This window comes from Anarhichas minor, unplaced genomic scaffold (genome assembly GCF_050575085.1).
Source record: "Anarhichas minor isolate MPS153535 unplaced genomic scaffold, ASM5057508v1 ptg000041l, whole genome shotgun sequence".
Lineage (NCBI taxonomy): Eukaryota > Metazoa > Chordata > Actinopteri > Perciformes > Anarhichadidae > Anarhichas > Anarhichas minor.
The window spans coordinates 2299378-2323306 of record NW_027466487.1 but is presented as its reverse complement, the minus strand read 5'-3'; the positions used below and the strand labels follow the sequence as shown (position 1 = coordinate 2323306).

At 42.3% G+C, this 23929-nt stretch overlaps 1 protein-coding gene and 1 long non-coding RNA gene across 3 annotated transcripts; one reads left to right on the top strand and one right to left on the bottom strand.

The window, feature by feature from the left end:
- Positions 1-2632: 2632 nt before the first annotated feature.
- On the top strand, positions 2633-5789 carry LOC142969269 (uncharacterized). The gene is made up of 8 exons (XR_012959114.1): positions 2633-2704; positions 3066-3243; positions 3366-3605; positions 3712-3824; positions 4102-4308; positions 4407-4568; positions 4658-4744; positions 5028-5789. It is a non-coding gene; the product is annotated as an uncharacterized LOC142969269 (long non-coding RNA).
- On the bottom strand, positions 5766-21117 carry ankrd28b (ankyrin repeat domain 28b). 2 transcript variants are annotated; one of them, XM_076109081.1, is made up of 28 exons: positions 20885-21117; positions 16916-16999; positions 16359-16437; positions 15644-15714; positions 15357-15557; positions 13811-13898; positions 13459-13601; positions 13013-13225; positions 12678-12756; positions 12436-12550; positions 12134-12216; positions 11897-11960; positions 11700-11768; positions 11466-11606; positions 11197-11308; positions 11067-11093; positions 10823-10897; positions 10517-10718; positions 10180-10267; positions 9973-10090; positions 9453-9672; positions 9052-9139; positions 8875-8958; positions 8625-8770; positions 8406-8488; positions 8151-8233; positions 7901-7992; positions 5766-7389 (listed from the first exon to the last, which is right to left on the bottom strand). In XM_076109081.1, the coding sequence occupies exons 1-28, from the start codon at positions 20909-20911 to the stop codon at positions 7106-7108; spliced, it is 3159 nt and encodes a 1052-aa protein (XP_075965196.1). In that variant the 5' UTR covers positions 20912-21117; the 3' UTR covers positions 5766-7105. The 2 variants fall into 2 exon arrangements, with proteins under 2 accessions (XP_075965196.1, XP_075965197.1); XM_076109082.1 differs by lacking the exons at positions 15357-15557; positions 15644-15714; positions 16359-16437; positions 16916-16999; positions 20885-21117 and adding an exon at positions 15015-15290.
- Positions 21118-23929: the final 2812 nt, after the last annotated feature.

Here is a 23929-nt window from a genome sequence, read left to right as displayed (position 1 = left end):
AGTAAATAGATTATATGAAGTTACCTCGTCCTTTGAGGAAAGAGCCTGAAGACTTTCAAATCAGGGAGTACAAAGTATAAAATAAATCCACAATTATACATCATATTTTTTGTCGTTTTCATGGTAACGTGATGTGTTGCAGCAAAGTGCTGTCCCATTCATATTTACACCATCTCAAGCCCTCACAGTCTCTCACACTCACCCACTTACCAGGTGACTTCAGTAAGTCCTTGAGGGTTCAGGGTTTGAGGGTTTAGGGGGGACATAGATTCAGGGAGTAGATGTTAAATGTCCTTGTTTATCTTATATTTCTCTTGTTTATTGTATATATTTCATATGTGTGTATGTACGATGAGAGTAATGTGTAACCGGAGTCAAATTCCATGTATGCGCACGCATACATGGCCAATAAAGCTGATTCTGATTCTGATTCTGATTCTGATCTCTCTGCTTATCTGGTTGTTCACCATCACATGACAACATGTCAATATCCTGTTCACCTTCAGCCTCAGTTTCTGCCTCACACAGTGCACTTTTCTCACACATGTCAATGTCCATTAAATCAGCTTCATCATAATCATTCTCATCCATTGTTGCATCATCATCATCAGGAAGTGTTGGGTCACATAGCTCAGCCTCGTCTCTGATAGTTATGTCATGGTATTGTGGATGAATGTGTTTGAGTTTATGCAGCGCCTGCACTAGTTTAGACCAGGTGACAGTCTGGAACAGCTGATGACCTCTGTAAAACAATCGTCTCTTCAGTTTTACTCTCATGACCTGGGACTCACTTCTCAGTCTGGGTAACGCTTCAACTGTTTCCTGCACCTCAGACAGGACACAAACCACGTTACCATGTATTGATCTCTGTCTTCCTTTGGGACACACACATGTGACATTGGTGGGCATCACACTCACAACATGTTATCTTTGTGCTAGCTCAAATGCACATGTAGCGCAGACGGACACCAATTCCATACAGCACTAAACAACGAAAATAAACATTATTTTCGGTACAGTACATGCACATTAAATGTTCTCGAACATGAAGGATAACAGAATCTATAACATTAGGATTGTCTTAAAATGCTAAACATTATTAGCCTTGCAGTTGTCTCCTGAACGCTTAGTCACTCGAAAAGAAGGATTTCACATCCTGCTTCGCTCTTCACGTCGTGCTAGCTTTCTCTGGAGTACAGTGCCTTCTAGTGGCTTTAGTGGCAACATCATTGTTCCCACTAGGTTAGTCACTTATAAAACTATTGCTGGAATAAACAAGTATGCTCACCATAAAACATATTGGCTGTGGATGAAAACAAAAATACATAACACACATGTGACAACATATTGGTGGGCATCACACTCACAACATGTTATCTTTGTGCTAATCACCATACGTTGTTCTGCTCTTAGCATTCATACTCGCAGAATAAAATTGTCACTAATCCCAGTCCAACGACAACGGTGCCAACAACCACTCCTGCTTTCAGTAGACCTTTGGCACAGCGAAACCACCAACTTCTGGTCTGAGTCTCAGCAGCTGGAGCCGGCAAGGGGTTCCCTTCAGGACAAATCTCATGTTTCTCATCAAGCTTGTCATCATTCACCTTTAGCTGCTGCTGCTTAAGGTCTTTCATTTGGAACAACATGACATCCTTGTCATGCTCAACCACCTTTAGCCGCTGTTCAAGGTCTTTCATTTCGACCAACATGACATCATTGTCATGCTCAACCACCTTTAGCCGCTGTTCAAGGTCATTATTTCGGGCCGACATGACATCATTGTCATTCTCAGCCACCTTTAGCCGCTGTTCAAGGTCATTATTTCGGGCCGTCATGACATCATTTTCATACTCAGCCACCTTTAGCCGCTGTTCAAGGTCATTATTTCGGGCCGACTCTACATCATTTTCATGCTCAGCCAACTTTGCCCGCTGTTCAAGGTCATTATTTCGGGCCGACTCTACATCATTTTCATGCTCAGCCAACTTTGCCCGCTGTTCAAGGTCATTATTTCGGGCCGACTCTACATCATTTTCATGCTCAGCCACCTTTGGCTGCTGTTCAAGGTCATTATTTCGGGCTGACCTGACATCATTGCCATGACTAAACCTCGTTAGAAGCTTCCAAAGTCTATTCATTGTTGCTTGAAATATATGTATCTCTCTTAATTCCACTGTGCTGGTGTGTCTTGAAAGTACTGAATAACTGTGGAGAAGTAAAGTGTGGGGTATATATAGTGTTCCTTTGCCTTTGATCTCGACAAATGACTGTGCCTCTCATCTCTTTGTGACGTCATGTCTTTCTATAGAGTGTTTCTGAACATTCTATGCGCGCGAGCTGTGGCCGTTTGGAGACCGAATGCTTCACCGCGGCTGTGCCGAGGCTGTCCCATCTAGAAGACTCCTTGCAATGTATAAATACAGAAATGAATAAATAAAAGAATAAAAACATGATGAAATAAATACAGAACTAATTAAATGCTGAAATGTATTCCTTCATTTATTTATTTCTGTATTTCTGTGTCCGTATGTTAGTGAGGTAGGCGGTCCGAACCTCATTCTTAAGCAGGATTGGTCGAGTCGGGGAGCAAGACAGAAGCAACCGATTCCTAGCAAATCATCCCTGTGGACGACGTCAAAAAACTAGCTAGCAGCACTCATGGCTTCGACCGGGCGGCCGCTGGCAGACCCGCTTGAGAACTGTGAGTTTCTTCTGTTTAAACGTATAAGCAGCATAACAACAGCAGCAGTTGTTTAGCTAAATACTGTTGGTCAAAGTGCCAATATACTCTATCAAACTGAACTAGGCAGCCATGCGGCGTTCACTGCTTTAACGTAACACCCAGGCACCCAGTGGACGGTAGGTTTCTGCAGGGAACACTTTTCCATGCTAAATCCCTTGTGTAGACTAAATCACTATCGCCGGTGATGAGTGATTTATTTATTCATGCTGTGCGTCAGATCACATTCCTGTAAAGTGTGCGATGATATCGTTAGCCAACATGTTTCTTCTGCAACGTCCTTATTCTCTGATTATAGTTTATCCTCTTCACTTGATTCTAGCCGAGGTTTCAATACCGTTTGGTCCATACATTGGAGGGAGAAGGAGGCGAACTGTTGCTGCGCCTGCACAGCTTCATTCGTACACTCACTCTTTCTGTTGTATTGAGGACAAACCGATAAGCCAGAGACAGACTTGCTGCTGCAGGACTAGGGGGGAAAACACGTCTTGCATTCCAAGGTAAGTCAGGCATCATGATGGACAGACGTATTTTTCTTGAATCAAGTTAGCTTTCAAAAACATTAAACGTAATTATATGTCAAGTTAGATCGGTTGTTTGTATTATTGTCTTCTATTTTCAGATAGTCATACTGATCCAGATGACTTTAGAGAATTTATTTTAGAGGCATATCCAAAACTCAGACAAGGGGGAGGATTTGAGTTGCTCAAAATCTTTGGAACAACACGAAGTCGCCAACTGATCATCATACCATGTCCCAATGAGGGTTACCATGTGAGACATTTGAAAGATCCACAAACACAGATTGGTCACGCTACAATTTTCATCCGACCACTCCAAAGAAACCTGAATCTGGAACCCTGTAAGATCCTCACTTTTAAATTGGTGTTCCCATATGAAAATGTCAAGAGTATGAGCATTTACACAAGTATAGCTTGTGTTACATTTTAAAATGATCTTGTTTACAGGCATGTCAACCAGAATGCAGTAATGAGCTCGTTGGACCACCTCAGAAATGTGTGACGTGTGGAGAGGAGTTCCCTTTTACAAGAATCAAGGCTCACAGTGATGAGTGCGTGAGGTATCGCTCTACAGAACTAAAACATCACATTTGTCAAGCACTCAAGTAGTCGTACATCAGACATGAAGCATTAGGCTCTGGAGTCTGCCAAAAGATGTAAAGCATGTTGAATGTTTATGATCCTGAATATTAGTCTTGAGGGAAAGTTGAATTTGAATGGATTTATTCTATTCTATTTATATGACCATTCTTTTCTAGTTGCAGTGTTTTTGTGAATGTGTAATGTAATATAAAATATACTGGCCCCAATAACAAAACGTGCTTCTCTTTACCCAAGACCATCACAGAGCAGTGGTGAGGTAGAAATTGTGGTGACAACAGAAAGTGCCTCCCGAAGTGAAGGTAGATTTGTGAGCATGTTGACAAGACTACAAGTGAGACAACAAGGGCCAGCAGCACAAACTACTGCGTGCCACCTCTCAGGGACGTGTGGCTGCTCCTGAGATAGTTGACCTAGATCCCACTGAGGAGAGAGGCTTCCCAGGTGTGTTGCATCATTTAGACATCATTTATTGCAATAAATTGTTGCTCTCTACATATCAATTCATCCAGTGTTAATTGGAAAATTCTTTCAAATCCCAGTGAGGCAGCAAAGAGATTCAAAGAAGACATTTTAAGGTGGCATGCAACTGGACAATCATTCTATCTTACCATGGATCTTGGAGACAGTGCAGAGGACAGTCCTTTCTTTTTATAAGATGGCTAATGTTGAGTGGGCTTGCCCCTTGACATGCACACTCCAGGGTAAATTGGTTACACACGCAAAACTAAAGCTAAAAAATGATCATATGTTCATTTAACTGATGTCTGTACTGTGTATTTTGCTTTTTCAGGAGATCCAGCAATTGGTGATGGCGTGACTCGCCATTTCTTTGCAAGCATCATGTCCAAACCTCAGTATGGTATTGAGATTAATTTTGGTAAGTGAATATTCACTTTGGCTGCTATCAGGCTCTGTGTTTGGTTTGCACCAGTTCCAGGCTGACAACAGATCTGTCTCTACTTACCCAGAGAATACCTAAAACCTTAAAAAACAACCAAATGTGACGCAGCTGCTGTGGCCCTGTAGGTTTCTACAGGATCACCCAAAGTATTCAGTGGCTGATTGATATTTCCTTATTAATTCTGTATGAAAGTTTGAATGTCTATGTCCTTTACATTCTGCACTATCAATGTTTTTTCACTTTTCTCTTTTAATTGAAGTACCAGGAGGAACTCTTCTTTTTGAGGGGGAACAAGATCATCTGATTCCCTCCACTTGGCATTACCTTTTGGAGAGTGACTTCTTTGTTGTTGCTGGCCGAATGATTGGTCATTCCTCCATAATGGGCCATGCCTTGGAGGACTCAGCCCAGCTATCCTGCATGTGCTCTTTGGTGGATCCCCAGAAGAAGCCATAATAGATATTAAGGACTGTGCTGACCTTGACATCCGTGAGACAAAGTGGTAAAATACATTTTTCCAGTAAGATTTTAATGATAAAAATTTGGGGCAAGGACAATAAAAGTAATACCTGATGTCAGAAATGTTTCTCAGATATTTATAATCCCACAATCACATCATTTACTAATTTAAACCAAAAGGGGGTGCTGAAGCAATATTAAAACCATAAACATAAGTGCATTTCTTTAAAACATGTAATTATAGTGACGGATGTCATCATGTAAAATGTGTTTTTAGAATGTGCCCTCCCCTGATTGGTCTAGAGTGTAAAAGGGCTTACAACACTATGACAGAAGTATGCGATGATGTGGCAATGAGCCAGTGTGAGTACCACTCAGAAAACTTAAGCTGCTAAATTGAATAAAGCGATCATTGATTCAATTATTTACACCTGTGCTTTTCCTACTCTGACATGTGAAAATGTATGAATGTAAAACTGCTTCAAATGTGTCACATATTTGACAAAATGAAAGGCAACACTTCATAAAAAGACTCATGTTCATTATTAAATAACTCATTTCTTTATTACTCATAAAATATACAGCAATCTCAGTACTGAAAGAATTCATTGGAGCGTTGAATTCACAGTAATAATTTCTATATACATGCTAGTTTCATCCCTCTTCAAGGAAAAGAAAAAAACATCTTTTCCATTCTAAAGAAGCTAGCAAATGTATTGTACATATTTCCAGTTAAAAGGATATTTCAACAGACAAAAGGGAAGATTTGAATCGTGGTAGGATCGAGTGGTTTCTTTTTTTTAAGTTAAAGCAAGCAAAACCTGTCAACAAACATTGACTATAAGAGCAAAAAATATCAAACAAAATCAAACGCTGTCCTATCATTGGTTTACAGTGTTTCTTCTCACAAAGCTGAGCGTCAGATACGTCAGTACAGGATCAGTGCTTCTTAGAAATGTTCCATTACTTACCTAGTGCGCATCACTGTACTTTCACAGCTGCCTCAACAAACTCATCTTTTCTCAGTAACTAATGAAGGCACAAAATGAACACGTAAATAGGAAGCGAAATTACACAAATAATTTATTCTTCAAAGACTAAACCGCAATGGACAGGTCAATATACAAAGGTAAGGTTGATCAACTTAAAAATAACCTGCCGCACATATCAAATGTTTTTAAATTATTCAGGTCGCTAAATCAGATTTCTTACTGAGGGGTAACGAGTTTAAGACATGAACATGGGTGTATTAAAAATGTTTGATCTCAAAAAAATAAATGATTTTCCGGCTGTATGACTTACAGACTCGAAGGACAAGTGCATTCTGACGGATGTAGTGTGCGGACATCAACCTTCTCTAACTCATCAAGAAATCCCCAAAATGACCCCCCCCCCCCCTTCCCACCTGCTAACCAATAAACCCCCAAATTCTCAATCTCATGTACACAGTTAAAACTGGGTTAAAATGCATCCATGCCTTTTGGTCCCCGTCGGTTTAGCTCTCTGAAGTGCTACCATCCCTCTTCAGCATGTTATTGCCGTACAAAAGTCGCTGTCTGCCCAACAATTGCAGTTTTTAGCACTCTAGAAGTCAAGGTTGGTAAAGCAGCGGTTACTGAGGTCCAGTATCAGCTGAAGGACACCTGGTGCTGGATGAGGTCGGGATGAGTGTGGGCCAACATGCTGCACCTCCTCCCTCTCTCCTGTGTGTGCGTGCGTGTGTGTGTGGGGGGTGGGGGGGGGGGGGGGGGAAGAGGACTCTTAAGGCTCCTGTGGGCGCTTTTCTTGCTTCTTCTGCCCTCCCAAGCTGGCGGTGGGTGATTTTTAAGACACAGTGTGTGTGTGTGTTTATGCATTTTATCGCTCCCTCCTGTCCCCTCAGTACGTCTCCGAGTCCGAGTCATTCAGCTCTTCGTCCTTGTAGAGCCCGTCTTGATGGCTGATGTTGTTGAAGCTGCAGTAGGAGCTGTGCTCGCCGCGCAGCACGGGCAGGCTGTCGAAGGTGACGCTCTTGGAGGGGCTGGTGGTGTAGTGGTTAATGGCACTGAAAGGGAGGGTGGGTGCCGGGGCACAGGGGGACACAGGCATCATGGTGGCCAGGATGAGGGCTAGGCAGTCTGCCACATCTTTGTTGGGGGCACAAGCCAAGGCGGGTGTGTAACCTGTGAACAGTGACAGTATACCAACGTTACATACTATATAACAGAAATACACAGTTTCTGTTTCCAGCATTGGTGTAAATGATTAAGTTAAATGAGTAAACACGGCTTTTTAGATGTATTTGAGGTAAAATCATAACGAGTCTGAGAAGTTTTCATTAAGATGATCTGAAAAATCTGTAAGACCTGAGCCAGGCATGTTTTAATTGCTTGGTTATCACCAAAATAAAGTTCTGATCCTGTTTTTACCTCTTTGTGATTTGTCTACAGTATGTTAACCGTCGTGTTTCAGAAGTGAACATTAGGTACATGATTTAAAAGGTTAACGAGCAGCTAATGGACTAATTGAAAGCAGTCCAATAGCCATTTGGATGAGGATTTTTTTAATAATTACTGACACTGCTATGTCCATTAGTATCGATGTTTAGATGGGACTTCCTGATGTACTGTAAAAAACCCAAATATATGAAAGGTGCTGGTCTATAGTAATAGAAAAACAACATTGTGAATTTACCGTTTTCATCGACTGCAAGTACGCTGGCTCCCTTTGCAAGCAGCTCCTGCACCACCACTGTTAAACCATTTCTTGCAGCCACGTGTAGAGGCCTTGAAAAACAAAGTATGAATGCACCGACAGGAGAGTCAATATTTCACGATTTGTATCTCTATATTACTAATTCAAATCCCCACAGTAACCAACCCACATTCCCATCGCTCAGATGCAGCAAGAGACAAGACCCTGATGTAATACAAGTGATACATACGTCTGTAAGGCGGCGTTAGTGGCATTTATGAGGTTTCTGTCTGTAATCTTCTCCAATATCAACAAGGCACTGGTTTCATGTCCCTGTGGAAAACAGGTGCAGTACGATACATATCAAAAATCACCGCAGAGTATAGCTTCTAAATGTGCAGCAACACCATTTGTGTGTGAAACAATGCAACAAACAAACTGTACGAACAAACTATTACTGCTGCTGTAGAACGTAGGAAGCGTGCCACCATACGGCAATACAAACCTTACTGCAGGCGAGATGAAGTGCAGTGTTCTTCACAGCATCCTGCAGAGTGAGATCTGCTTTTGCACTGCTCACCAGTAGTTCTAACAAGTAAAAGCAGGAAAAACACATTGAAGGTAATTCGACGCAGCACTGATTATTACGTCCCAGAGAGGTGTTTTGCAGTCCAGTTATGGACAACATAGAACGAAGGTGGTGAAAGTAGAGAAGCGTTCGTACCGACAGCGTTGGTCTGGCCATTTTCAGCGGCCATCATGAGCGGGGTTTTCCCTGCAGCATCAACACTGTTGACCTGAGCGTTGTGGCTCAGCAGCAGCTGGAGACACTCCACATGGTCAGTGAAGGCTGCTGCATGTAGTGGAGTCCTGCAGACATATTATCGGAAACAAGGCTCATTTTTCATCATCTCGTCATTATGCCAGCTTTTAATTACAGGTACAAAACACCTGTCTCAAACAAATGTGTATACCTGCTTTTACTGTCTTTGGCATTGACGATGGCCGGGCCCAGAGTGTCTATCAGCATCTCAGCAGCACCTTCGTTGTCATGGATTCTAAAGATGACAAAAGGGCACCATTACTTCCTCCATGAAAGGTTTGTCCTCGCATGCATTTAATTAAACAGAGGACGGCTCAAAAGATCTTACACAGCACAGTGGAGGGGGCTGAAAGCACTGCCTTCGGCCTTGTGAAAAACCTCTTGTTCCAGCAAAACCTCCACACACGTGTCGTGACCTGCAGACAAGAGAGCATTAACCGTCAGCCTTCATCTCCAGGGGCTCACAATCAGGGCTCTTTTAAAACCCACACGTGTTGAAATTGTGCATTTGGGTGCATGAGGAAAATGCACGAAAGAACAAACATGAAAAATTATTGATTGTCCATGCTGATTTTAAAATCTACACTTGCTTAAGTGCTCCTTCTTACTCTCTTGGCAGCTTGCCCGCATTTAAGAGCGTACATTACTAAACATCAGATACACATTCCCATAACTACATTTGATTGTTTGTCTTTTTTAAAGCAGGTTTTCAAAGCCTCAACTCTGTACCATTGTAGCAGGCCCAGTGCAGTGGGGTGTAGCCTTGGTTGTCTGTTAAGACGGGGAGTGTTTCCACTGATTGGGCAGCATGCAGCAGGCCTCCCAGTACCCCAATGTGTCCACATGCTGCTGACAGGTGGACTGGTGTGCGCCCTTTACAGTCTCGCACCAGGAAGTTGGCGCTGTGCTGAAGCAAGGCCTCCACACATTCCTCGTGACCGGTCACCGCCTACAGACAGAAAACGGTAGGTGTTAGCGGTTTTTTTTAACGGTTGACTGACATCCTGAACGCTTATGCATTTCACATGATTTGAGAGCTGACAGATATTATTACTCCTTCTGTAGACAAATAGCACAAATCAAAGAAAATCACATTTGTATATCTATAATATGCCTGGCAGCATCTCAAACATATATACGGTAATATTGAAACGACAACAACATTTTTGGAAGGAAAAAACGTAACACACAACGAGTATAAGTACATATACAGTGTGTAAGTGTGTGTAAGATGGTAAGATCTCCGTACTCCTCTATGAAGGGCTGTCCTGCCCCACTTATCTTTGGCTTCTACATTGGCTCCTTTATTCAGCAGAGAATACACACAATCTGTGTGTCCACTCAGGACCGACAGCATCAAGGGGGTTCTAAGAGATAACAGACAGTCATTTCAGCAATTTCTTTAGATCATCAGTGGGGAAAAATAAAAAAACAATCACAAACAAATTTGACTTACTGTCCATTCCCATCTTGAATGTCTACTGCACTTTTAAGGTCAGCATTACCAATCAGCAAACGCAAACATTCTGAATGACCATTAGTTGCTGCAGGGAAAGAAGGAACACACCATTAGCATAGCCATAATAATACTAATACACTTTATTCATGCGGCACCTTTTAAAACAATGTTACAAAAGGCCTTTACAAATGAAACACTAAATAAAAACAAAACCACACCACAAATAATCCCGGCCAATAAAGGTGCAGTAAATATAATACCAAAACATGTTATATTAGATTGTAAAACATTCAGATGTAGGCAGCTTCATGTGCCACCGAGTCCAGGTCCATACCTGCAGCATGGATGGGGGTTCGCTTCAAAGTGAAGTCTTTGACCAGGATGGAGGCTCCCTGGTTGATTAGGACGTCCACACACTCTACGTGGCCCTTAAAGGCCGCCAGGTCGAGAGGCGTGCGCCCTTGGCTGTTTCTCACATCCAGATCCAGCAGAGACTGCACCAGAACCTCCATAGCGTGGTGGTGGCCGTGGTATGCCTGAATGGTTCATTTACCATGAATAAGTTAACATAAATTAGATGAGATTGAGGATCGTGCCGTGATAAGGAATAGCAGGACAAGGATAATACAGAATCACTCACAGCGAGGTGCAGGGGGCTAACGGGGGCTCTGACATCGGAGTCATTCAGGATGTCTGTCCCTGAGGTTTCCATTAGCTGAACAAACCGGGTGCACAAGTTAGAATCGACTTCAGACATAAGCGACATAATTCACAAAAAAATATCTGCACAATGTACTGATGGCTCCCAACAAATTCAATTTAACATGACCGTCACAAAGAAGAACAAGCAATAAGAGAAGAAGAAAAGCAAACATTAAACTCACCACATCTAGAGGTGTTTCACTTGCAATCTGTGTGAGAGCGGGAGAAGCACCAATCAATTAAATAATTACAATATAGAAATACGGAGATGCTGGTTGTTATGCATCGTGTGCGCCGGAGTAGAATTCTCACCAGCTCCAGACAGAGGCGATGTCCATACGCCGAGGCGTAGTGCACAGCATTGTAGCCCTGATTGTCTCGGATCCCTGGATTTGCATCATTTCGCAGTAAATATTCCAGGCACCTGCAGACACGACAAAGAGGCCGAGGTCAGGGAAACGTCACCTACTTACTCAGCATTAACCAATAACGCAACTGAGCTTTTGTTCACAAAAACCCTCAAACATAATAACCCGCCCTCCCGCTCCTTTAAGAAAGTGAATTTCCAAAGCATTACTGACTTTCCATCTGTGTCAGCGGCAGCGGCGTAGTGGAGAGGAGTGCAGCCCCGCTCGTCTAGGTCATTGACGCTGGCCCCGGAGCCCACCAGAGCAAACAGGCACTGGTAGTTACAGTTGGCAGCAGCATAGTGCAGAGGGGTCCTGGAAAAGCAAACAGAGCTCAGCTCCCTCTTCAAATTGAACCACGCAACTCGGAGGGAACAAACTCGAGAACTATCATTAAATGCTACAAACCTGCCGAAGCTGTCCTTTCTATTAAAGTCTGCCCCCGTGTTGAGGAGAAGATTGAGACATTCCAGGTTTCTGAGGGGTTCGGGAGATTCATAAAGTTATTTTTGTTATAGGTCACGATCTACATCCTAACACTAATATAAAAGCTGCCCATTATTTAGCTTATTTTAGCTTTTACCATTCAGCTGTCCTGTACTCACCCTCCAGCAGCTGCAGCATGTAAACAGGTCCTTCCAAAGTCATCAGGCGTATCAATATCAAATCCTGCACCAGAGTAACGGATTATGAGCAAGATCCTTGCACATTGTACACAAGGTTTTACAGTACAGATGATTTAGACCTATACAACCCCAATGACTGACCCATTCAACAAGAAGGCTCTAGCTGAGCGTGCACTATTGTGGGTGGCCAGACAACATGAATACGGAGTTGCTCACCTGAAGACAGGAGCTTTCGGCAGGAGTCAGAGAATCCACTGAGAGCAGCCAAATGAAGTGGGAACATACCATGAACCCCTCGCCTGAAAGTGACACAATCGTGTTGATTTACTCAGTATCAACCAAATAACGATAGTGCTAAACTAAGGGTAGGAAAGTACTATTAAATTGTACAGAACAATCTCCATCAGTCACATAACAGAGAGCACGTCTATGCTTTTGAAAGGTTCAAACATGCAACTTCTTTCCACAAGGTGTAAAGTTGTAACAGTGGCTGTAAAAGAGCAGACGGGCTCACTTACTTAGCCGTGTCAGCTCTGTTGGTGATGAGGGTGTTGATGAGGAGCTCGTGTCCGTACCGAGCCGCAATGTGCAGCGGAGTATTTCCGTTCTTATCTTCACAGTCGATCTCAGCACCTTCAGAAAAAAGGAGAGAGAGAAAGAAAAAAAAAGAAGCACTTAGCCGATGTTACGCTGAGAGGCACTTTTGCAGTCCAGCGTGAGAAATAAAGTCAGCGAGGCGGAATTTTTCAGAGGAGCTCACCATTCTCAATGATTGCTTGAGACCTAGAAAACCTCCCGTGGATGGCTGTCATGTGGAGGGGAGTCTTACCATCTTTACTCTGGAGGGAAACAAAAACATGGTGCTATCACAATATAGATCATTATTTTGGCTTTTAGCTATGAAGTCTATTCCCAAAAACGGAGCTCCAAAAAACTAAAGAACTGCTGCTAAATCACCGACCCTAAGCTATACATCTGGAAAAGGAGTGCCAGTTATTAAGTAGCAAGCTTCCCCGGGTCAAATGGAGCAACGTTCTTCCAACGTTATCCGTTCTGAAATGAAGAGAGGCATCGCTTTGTTTTTTTTTTACTCACCTTGATGTTGACATCGGCCCCGTTGCACACGAGCAGCTCCAGACAGAGCGCCCCGTGGCGTGAAGCGGCGGTGAAATGGAGCGGTGCGAAGCCCTTCTCGTTCACCTGGTTTACGTTGGCGCCACTCTCGATGAGCTCGTTCACCACCACGTCCTGCCCGTTGTAGCACGCCACGTGGAGGGGGGTGTTGCCATACGCGTTGGTCTCATTGATCTAGACGGCGAGACAAAACAGGGAGTCGTCATCGCACCATCGAGACGCTGTCACTCTTTTTTTTGTTTTACAAACGGGATAAAAAAAAAAAATCTGTTGAGTCATTATCCAAAACATAAGCAGTGGATAAGGCCAGGTTATGAGTTATTAAATGTCTGTTCTCTCCTGATCAGATCATTAGGTCTGGCGGTGAACTGCAGTGTGAGGACAATCAGCTTGGTGGTGGAACTTACATCCACCCCCAAGTCCAGGAGGTATTTGACAACACTGATCATTCCACTGGAGGCGGCTGCATGTAGGGGGGTGTAAGATTTCTTGTCTTTGCAGGCCACCTCGGCTCCATGAGATGCCAGCAGCTTCACCACCTCTATGTGTCCTGATGACGGAAAAAAGAAAATGATTTCACGACATGAATGCGCATTCAATTTGGTCATATCAGAACACGAGTGTTACCTTTAACATCAAATAATTAATCATTTTGATGCCTTTAAAAGTAGAAGTATTTTCAATAAAGTCCTGGAGACAAGATGAGATGAAGTTACATAGAAACATAATCATGTGGTGTAAAAACAGTTGATTTATTACCCATGTAGGCTGCCCAGTGGATTGCGCGGCGGTCCCTCTTGTCAAAGGCATTGATGTTTGCTCCTCTGGAGAGCAGGAGCCTCACCATCTAACAGCAGCAACAGAGGAAAACAAAAGAGCAGTCAGGAAAAATGTGGAGGGAAGTTACAACCTGCACACTACCAATTCTGCTGCCTTTCAGTCAGCGTGGCAACTCATACAACCATTGTGTGTACGTGGTGTGTAATGCCTTAATACTCCGGTCTATACCATGTACATGCATACAGTTTACTTTGATTTAATCTAATCTCATGAATTACACATGCTTCCACAAGGCTATACATTCTTGTTTAAAGTGCTGAGCAAACACAGGTTGAAAGACGTTTTGCATACACACAACACAGGAACATCAACAGCACAAGCTACGCATGCAACTGTCAATGTCCACCGTGCGCCTAAGTTGAAGACTATGCATAAGAGAGGCATAGGCTGTTATCAAGTTGAACAAAGGCTACAGCTGCATTTCCTGACATCTGTATTTGTTGAGTGTTTCATTGGACTATTGCTGCATAACCAAAAGGTTGTTGGAACAGCTTTTATGCGCTTGTTTTGCATACATTGCACTTGATTAAATGAGACACTTTTATATAATTAACTTGCATACGAGTACATAAGAAGTCAGTGTGCATCCATGTAGAAAAACTGACGGTCTGAATATTTGCTGTTGTCTTTGGAAAGCAGCTTTATTATATATTTGGTGAGCTTCTCCAACTTTAGATTTGTTCCTGGGGTTTCCATTTGTGCAACTAACTCCCAGATACAAAAGCAGATTTTATCACCTCATCAAAACTCAACCACACACACCAATACAACAGAAGCTCAGTTTACTTATTTGTCTAAATTAGAGTGTGAGAATAGGCCACAGCATAGGCCAAACACCGTAGGTACAAATAACTCACTGCAATATGTTGTGATGGTGATGAATATTTTTCATGAATAGCACTAAATTCAAAAATATATTTTTTAAACTTTGTCAAAGACAATCAGAGAGAAACAAGGATGAGGAACAACTGGCAAATACAGTGTGTGTGTGTGTGTGTAGCCATCTATACAATAAAGAGAGGTGGGTAGTCTGCAGAGCTATATGGGGATGTAGATTGTTTCACTTCACTTCACACTTAAACCATTGTTCAGTTGTTCCGTATTGGAAAGCCATTGTGTTTACACATTTATGAGGCAAGCAGGCACATCCGGTCAGTAAGAGGAGAAGATCAGGAGCTTCTACGAGCAGCCAGACAAACCCATCGGAGTCCGTCTCTATGATCAGCACTGAAGTGGTTCCACTTTTAAAAACACAACAAAGACGGGACAGACTGTGCAGCCACAAAGTCAGCACCGACCCTTTAGGTTCGCACGTGTATTGTATCTTATTGCAGTTCATATTCAAATGTGCTGCCATTTTTTATCCATTAAGGTGTGACTCCATCAAAACTAAAAAAAAACAGCTCACAGCGGAATCAAAAACAGCTCACAGCGGAATCAAACCACACTCTTGGCTTAATATTACCTCCAGGTGACCGCTGAAGGCCGCATGGTGCAGCGCAGTCCGGCCGGCTCTGTCCGACACGTTCACATTGCTGAGCAGCGGGACGAGGGCCTCGGCGCAGCGGACAGCTTTATTTGCTGCGGCGATGTGTAGCGGCGTCTGCCAGTTCTTGTCTCGGGCGTTTACGTCCGCAGAGTGTTTCAGCAACACCTGGACGGCCTCCTGCAAGACAAGGCGTCATCACATGTAGGTTTAAGCTCCACACCGTTTACATGACTAGGTACAGAATCAGAGGAACGTACACGTACCTCACTGCAGGAGGCCACGGCCCGGTGCAGAGGAGTGAGCCACTTGTTATCTTTGGCATTTACTCTGGCACCTACAAGTCAAGAGGACGCCGGCTGTTAAACTGTTCGAGGTCGTAACAGCTACACGACAATCTATTGAAACATTTCAACAAAATGGCTAATGCCTTTTAAAGAGTTCTGTTTAGTAATATCTCCATCTGCATTATCAGAAGAAAAGAGCAGACTGCAAAGGGTGCATGTAGAGGTATTCTACGATATTGAATGCAGATGCAACATCTGGCCACAGAGGCATTTGAAATATGTCATTTCGCTCTCAGACAGGTTAACGTTGAAGAGCATTTAACACTCCCTTCAATACCCAGAACGGGATTTTAAAAGGTTTTAAACTTTATGAGGAACCATCCTGAAATTGGTGCAATCAATTGAGCCATACTGGTCACATGTCAACAAGCTCAAATTGTGACACCAATTACATACTTTATGCTAACTCAGGCCTTTTCCGAGAGAATCCTTCCCGATAAACACATTTCTAAGAATTGTAACATTAAAAGGATAAATGTTGCTTGATATGTGACATTAATGTTGGAGATGAAAGGTTCCAATTTCTGAATACTGACCTCTAAATCGTCTACACTACAAGAATGACAGAACTTCATACGGCTGTTTGACTTTAGCAGCTTCTGTACATGAATCCTCTTTTAAAAACAAAACACACCTGAAAGAATCAGCAGCTCTATAATTTCTGCGTCACCAAGATAAGCAGCAGCATGCAGCGGAGTCCGCTTCTCATTGTCCTGTAATAAGTGAAAACAAAGACATTAATAGAAACAAAACAGAGTTCAAAGTTATCACCTTTTGTTTCTCCTATAGTTTATACAAATTCATTTGGTCCTGTGACATTAAAGCCAATGTACTTGTTGTAACATTACAATGCTAGAAAGGAGAAACAACCATTACATGTTACAGAAGCACAGTCACCATTCATGGCAAACACAAAATCCAGTAAGTTAAAGAGGCCTCCAGTGAAACACAAGCTAGTACAAACCAGCTTTATTTTGAATACCAAAGCAGTAATGTTGAGCAATGCAATAAAATAAGCAGAGTCAGATCATGCAGTGGGAACTGTAAAAACAGTCTTTGTGCTTTTTGTACAAACAAAAAGAAAAACAGAAAGAGATATTTGAGGACAAGGACATTTATACACAAGAGGTTTTAAATTCTGTGCCGCTGAAATTTAAATAATATGAGGAAACAAGAGTCGGTTGGGATTACCTGTGCATTCACATCCTCTTTTTTGAATATGAGTGAGCGTACTTCATCTGGATCCACATTGAATATAGCTTTCAGCAGAGCAGGCTGTAAAAGAGAGAGGCCGTGTCAAAATCAACTGGATCTCAAGACTTTTTCTGGCTGACATTGCAACACTATCTCAGACTCTCATCATGACGGTAAAAACGTGCAAGGCCAATGACACGTGAGGGGGAACCTAGACTAGAAAACGCCAACAGTATAGATCAGATATGAGAAAAGCATTCTGACCTCGGAGACCTTAGACCAGAGAGAGACTTCAGAATCCTCGTCATCAAGCACCACGACACACACGCGGCTCATTTGCTCAGAGTTCACACATTAATGCTTAAAAAGCCCCGATTTGTTGTTGCCAATAATCCTTTGAATAGGCACAGACTGGTGCATGGACACGGTTATAAAAAAAGATACTAGAGCAGTTCGGTACAGACATTTTAACAAAGCGATGACTCCACAAATCAGAGGATGATACAGACAAATGCTGAGCGGCCTCTTTTCTAATTCTGTTCTGTGTTTAGTGACAGCTGGCAAGCAAAACACGGCACGGAGTGAATTATCACAATATGTGAATGACTACAAGCCCAACGCTGTGGTCCAAAAGACTGATTCGCTGTCAGCATCTCCTAAACGGACACAGAGACAAAAGAAAAAGAAAGAAAAGGAAAGTGTCCACAGATGATACAAGTCAAAAAGAGTTTCCAAAGTAAAAGTGAAGTGAAGGAGGTACTTGTTTGAGTTCTTTGTGAAGTCTGACTCTTATTGATCAGACCATTAGAAAGTAGCTACGTTGGCCCCACCCTTCTAGGGGTGTACACAAAGGAAAAGTACTGCTGTCTGTGGGATTTCTACAAAACTGGAGCTGTGCTATTTCAGTAAAATATTGTTTAAACCATCATATTTTTCCTTATTTTCATTTTGCACAATTTTTTATATTCATGCCTTAAATGAAATACATTTAAGACTGAAACCATATTAAAGATTTATTGCAATATTTACCCATGTGCAGGCAGCTGAAGTCACGGATTCTAGACAAGGCTAGCGTACTTCGTACTTACTTCCGAATCTGAAGTGAGAACCCGACACTCCAACACAGCAGACATCACAGCTGACAGAGCGTCTACGACACCTAGTCCATGTAGTTGCCCACATCTTCACAACAACTGTCAGCTTTATGCAACCTCAAGCAATAGCTTCCATATCAGACTGCAGGTGCATTTGAAAACAATTCTACGTTTTTTGACCACCAGCTAGCACAAATCATTTTGACCACATCATAAATAATAAGGTTGAATGCCAACGGGAATACATTTAGCATAACTTTCTGGTTCATGTTTAATGGAAGACAATCTTTACCAAGCTGGCAAATGATTGTCACCGCTCAAGTGCTCTTTTAATTCTACAATACATTTTGTCAAATGTTTGCTCGTGATTGTTTTTTGTTACTAACTAGTGTTACATCTCCGTGACTTGTCAAATTGATTCGGAAACTCTGCTAAAAATCAATGCCCCCATCAACAGTCACAAACTGTAATTAAGTTTGCTAATGAACCGCCATGTTTGCCAGCTCAACACTGCTGCACACCCCAACACATCTGATCCGCCATAACACCAGTCTGTGATGAGGAGGCTGCGACGGGTTACCCAGGACAGACCCAGATGCAATAACCGCAGTTAAAACATTTTTCAAGTATAAGTCGGCAATTTAGCGATATTGTGTCAGGTGAGCTACGATCAAGCTTTTCCATTACACGCGAGTAGTTATAACCTTCGAATGAACATCATCCACCCCATGAAACGAAAACAATACGCAAGATGAAGAAGCAGGAAGAGTCCTGTTACAAAAGTGCAAAGTCAGCAGGTTTTTAAATCCACCTGCTGTATTGTTTGGCTGTAGTGAAAACCTTTATTGTCTTGAATTACCTTTCTCGGCCTTAAAGAGTTCTTTCAGTGTACACAATTAGACTGATGTAGTATGCGGAGTACATTTGTTCATTAATCCTCCATCCTTCAGTTAACCCACCGGGCTACACCAGCTAGCTAATTAGCTAATGTAGCAACCATGTAGCTTATAAGACTGAATGTACAAAAGACCTCTGGTTGATAAGGCATAGTTTGAGCCACCACATACTTCACAAAACCCTATCAAATAGAATGAGCGGTGTCTGGATCCAACTATTGTACGGTCTACTAATGGCTCACTATAACATTGTTATCCCGTATCATTCACTCTAAGCACTTAGAGTGAATTGTACTGTATGAAATGTACTCAACTTTTCTGCTGCAAGACGCCAGGATTAAACAAATTTAAAAGTCAAACATTGTGAGCACTACTGTTTTTGATCAAATAAAAAAAAATCTACTGTGAAGATATATATGTGGTGGCATGGGTAAGATGATTAACCTTTGAAGTATATTGAAACCAACAGGAAAACATAGTCATGGCCTCATACAAATGTGAGCCACATGATGCCGTTCAGCAGTCAAATGCATGCTCAATAAGCATTCAGAATAAGCAAGATAAAGATTACCATTACCATCAAGTAGCTTAAAGCCGGTTTGAAAAAAACAGAAGACAATCCTCTCATTCATCATTATCACGCCCATGACTATCTGCAGGGTGCAATAGTGCTCAGAGTTACTAGGGATAAAGTCAGGGTAACAAATGGGGACTTGTTTTCATTTTGATGATCTCTGTACATCCCCCCCACAGAGAAGGAAAGATAAATCTGCGTTTTTGTTGTTTTTCAGTTCTCCAGTCCTGCACGACCGGTGTAGGAGATTTTCTCTACTTCTCCGACTACACGACTGTGCACACCTCCTTTCCTCACACAAGCCAGCCTAGTTAATACCATCACCATGGAGACAGCTCTTTGGCAACTCCACTAGCTCACATGAGGCCAGGTATACACACACACACACACACACACACACACACACACGCACACACACACACACACGCACACACACACTACATATGCTACAAGAATAGCAGGCCTGTTCAAAACACCCTTATATGATAAGAGGAAGTGTTTGACATAGTTACAGGATGCATGTCTAATAATGTCACATCATGTATTATTACCATTCACGTTACACAGCAGATTACCTGCATGTCTCCCATTCATATAATAAAAATTAAATACCTTTGGTAAACAACTTCTTCCTATACAAACGGTTCAATTATTAACAGTATTCACAAGTGGGATAAACACTACAGGCTTGTGATCAAGGGTATAACTTATCCAACGCTTTAACACTGAGAAACACGCATTAGAAATGAAAGCATCACACTGAGCCTCTCATAGATCGCCGCAGTCAAAACACAGTGGTGGCGTTCAAAGATGTCACATTTAGTTCAGGGCATCGGTTCATAAAAGATACATTATTCATGTCAACATCAACAGATAGCTTTGGCTGTTGTGCTAATCATCTTACACTACATTACAGATATTCAGGGCTTACTATTATTAAACAGAATCCCTCGGAAGCGACACAACTCAAGCCCAGTGTTGCATTGTTTAGTCACAACATGCTAACTAGTCACAACTGAGGAGCTAGTAGCATTTCACGCAGGCTCTGGCTAATAGCTGCAGATCAACACACTGTATCCTGAGCTGGATGCGTCTCAACACACCGCTCGCGCATGTGTGTGTCTCGGTGTAAATGGTGATGGCTCTTTATTATTGCCAGAAACATCCCAACACTCCAACATGCGATGTTACCCGGCGGTACTGTTCCTAAGTTTCACATCACACGTATAGCAAATGTATCACCTAGCTTCACGTGAAGTGTTTACGGAAATGCTTCTGGAGAATAACAGGAGAAACTGGTCTTACATTCATTCCGCTGTTGAAATCAGGGCAGTTAGCTAACATTAGCCCGGCCAACAGTAGCTTAAACTTAGGTCAGCTGTGGATACAAATGGTCACTTACCTGGTCTCGAATTTTGAGAACCACCATATTTCTGGGATTTTAATTGTTCTCATGCAGATTCATAAAGGGATATTTGTCTCCTTCCGAATCGCGGTGTTTGATCTCGGTCTAGCTCTCCCGCTGGTCTACTGGAGGCCTAACGTGACGCTAGCTTAGCTCTCTTGCTAGCTTCCTAACTGATGGCATGAAAGCAGAGGAGTAGCGGAAACTCCATAGCATTGCCGCCACCATACTTCGCCTCCCAAAAAGACGCAATTCAATAGGTCAAACGCGCTGTGCCCTCCTAGTAAGAGAGTCTCTGATTGGCTGCACGAACAGCGCTCTGTGACAGACGCACAGTGTCGAGTGTTGCGCTGCCGTCCACGCTCTTGCCATAATAAATGTAGTAGATTGTTTTGTAACGAACGATTTAAACATATTTACAATGCAACTCATTGACATTATGATCACTGTGAAATACATATATCAAGCTATTTGGCTCCGTTTGGTCGGCTTTTCAGTAACAGCTGTTTATTATTCTATTTACACACAGTGACTCATATTGAAGTTGTACAAACAGCGAGAACCATGTTACCATTGGCCGCCAAGCAACTGTAGTGGAGCCACTGAGAGTTATATTAACAGTATTCTCTCACGAAGAGGAGTATAGGTAGCCATGCCATGCTGACACTGAAATGCTCCAACTGTTATACACTCCAGTTTTCTTCCTCTTTTTTCCTTATCATGTTAAAATAGGAGCTGGGGGAGTAGGTGATATTTTTGTAGCTACAGTGAATAGTTTGGATACAAAATAAATTGCTTCACAAGCTTAGATGGTGGACATGCAAAACTTAGACCACTTAGGCTTTAATAATACTTCTGTCTGACTACTAAACTCCAGGACATATCAAATGGGTTTATTGTAAGACAAAAAAGACAGTATAGGTCCATCTTCTGTAACTTTAAGTGGGTTCAATCCCACAGGTTGGTGGGTTTTAAATCCTCCGTGTGTTTCAGGACCTGTAAACTAACACCAAAATGTGGTGGAATATGGCCCTCTAGTGATCTGTCCTTTAACTACAAGCAGGCATTGAAAGTAGCTGATGTGCATCAAATTGAATAAAGGCTTAAATGGGAAATACAAATACAATAAACCTAAGTCTGTACTTAGTACTTGTTATTTAGGCATGTTTAATTGACGCAGGCTGACTTTAAGAGCATCGTTGACTCTTTTGACTTGTACAACCTTTTCTTATCCTTGTGATAAAATTAATAATCTGGATTAATTTAAAACAATTTAGAATAAAAACATGGAGTCTAAGTGATTTCAGATTTAGACACGATTATAAACTACTTTACGCTATACAAAAGTTAGAGGAGAAGAAGTGCATGCACTAATAATGCTGAAAATAAGGGTGTCTGTAGAATCGCTAATGGAATGTTACAGCCACACCAGCTGATGATGTGGGACAGTAATTTCCTCTGTGTGTTGAAAATACCACGGACTGGACTGGCAGGGATGACATTATGGAAGAGGGCCAAAAGGCTTGGACACAAAACTGTCTGTGCACTCGGTGACTTAGTGGTTCTGTCATAGAGGCAGTATATTGAGATTCAAACGTTAACAGTGCAGCAATTTAGCAATCTGCTGCCATATCATTATGTGGAAGAAATGTATAAAAGCTACAGTCAGATCATATCATGGCATGTTTTTTGATTTTTGTAGTAGTAATTCAGCTTCAACCGCTCAGTATAAAAATAAAACAAGAACAATGTTAAGGTTTTCTTTCTGTTGAAACCACTTAATCAATATGTGTCTCAAGCTGTCAGGCAGTGCATATTACTCACTGTGATTACTCTCCACCAAGAGGCATCTGTGCCAATAAGAAATAAAACAAAGCAGTACGGCAAAGAAGGACAGTTTTGGGAGTCGGGTGGTAGTGGGGGTCTTGTGAAAGAATGTGGATTATGTTCACCAGGCAACTTTCCAGGCTAGTCTCACATTTCAAGACACTGGATACAAAGAGAGGGGAGAGGGAAAAGGTTGCGGCAGCTATGTTGATGATTTTGGGTGTAGGTTGGTCGCCTTTGCTGGGGGTAATCCTCCTGGATCTCTTCCCTAAGCCCCGCGAAGGCCATAGTAACCAAAGGAGGAATAAACTCTCGCTGGGGCGGCTGAGGTAGAGAGGGGTTCCCACAAATTAAATTAAGAGGAAAAACAGTGGACAAAAGAGTAAATGCATAAATGGAGAAAACAGATGCATACTTGCATACCTCTACAATCTGCAACCCTCTTAAAAACTGCACCCTGACCCCTCTTGTTTACAGGGCCCTTTGTGTGCGTGTGCGTGTGTGTGTGTGTGAAAGAGAGAGAGAGACAGAGATAGAATGATAGAGAAATACAAATTTCAATGTATTTGTTGGTTTCTTTACTGAAATGAAAACATTTGTATTATTTGCTATAGACAAAAAATCCAAAGCACCAGTTTTCTAAGTCCTCCCACCTGAACAGAATGATACATTACTAGAAATAATAAATAAATAACCAGACAGACAGTTTTCCGAGAGGTGAGACGACCCTTAGCGTCCAGGTGCCAGCTGTGGGGCCTGCACAGCGATGAGACAGCCACAGACATGCATGCAGGATCATGCCTTAGATTACTGGATGCTGGACTATGCCCCCTGTCTGTCTGTCCAGCCGTCAGGATGAGGGATAGCAAACAGCTGGACAGTTGGGGATGAAAGTGGTGTCACACTGGGTCATTCCCAGCTGCTGTCAGACAGTGGCGAGATGGGAGGAGAGAGCATTTCAGCTCAGCTTCCCACCACTGTTCCTAGAGTGTTAATGTAGAACCAGTGAACACAAACAGCAGATAAATCCAAATCCTTGTCATATACTGTCTCCTAAATATCTGAGGGTATATTTCAAGAATCATTAATATTTATGGGGAGAATGGCCAAAATGTATCAAAACATCTAATCACATTGAGCAGTGATGTGGGAAACAGGTGCACAAAGATGAGATTAGATAATTTGGTCTTCTACTAAAGCGAAGACATTCGTCCT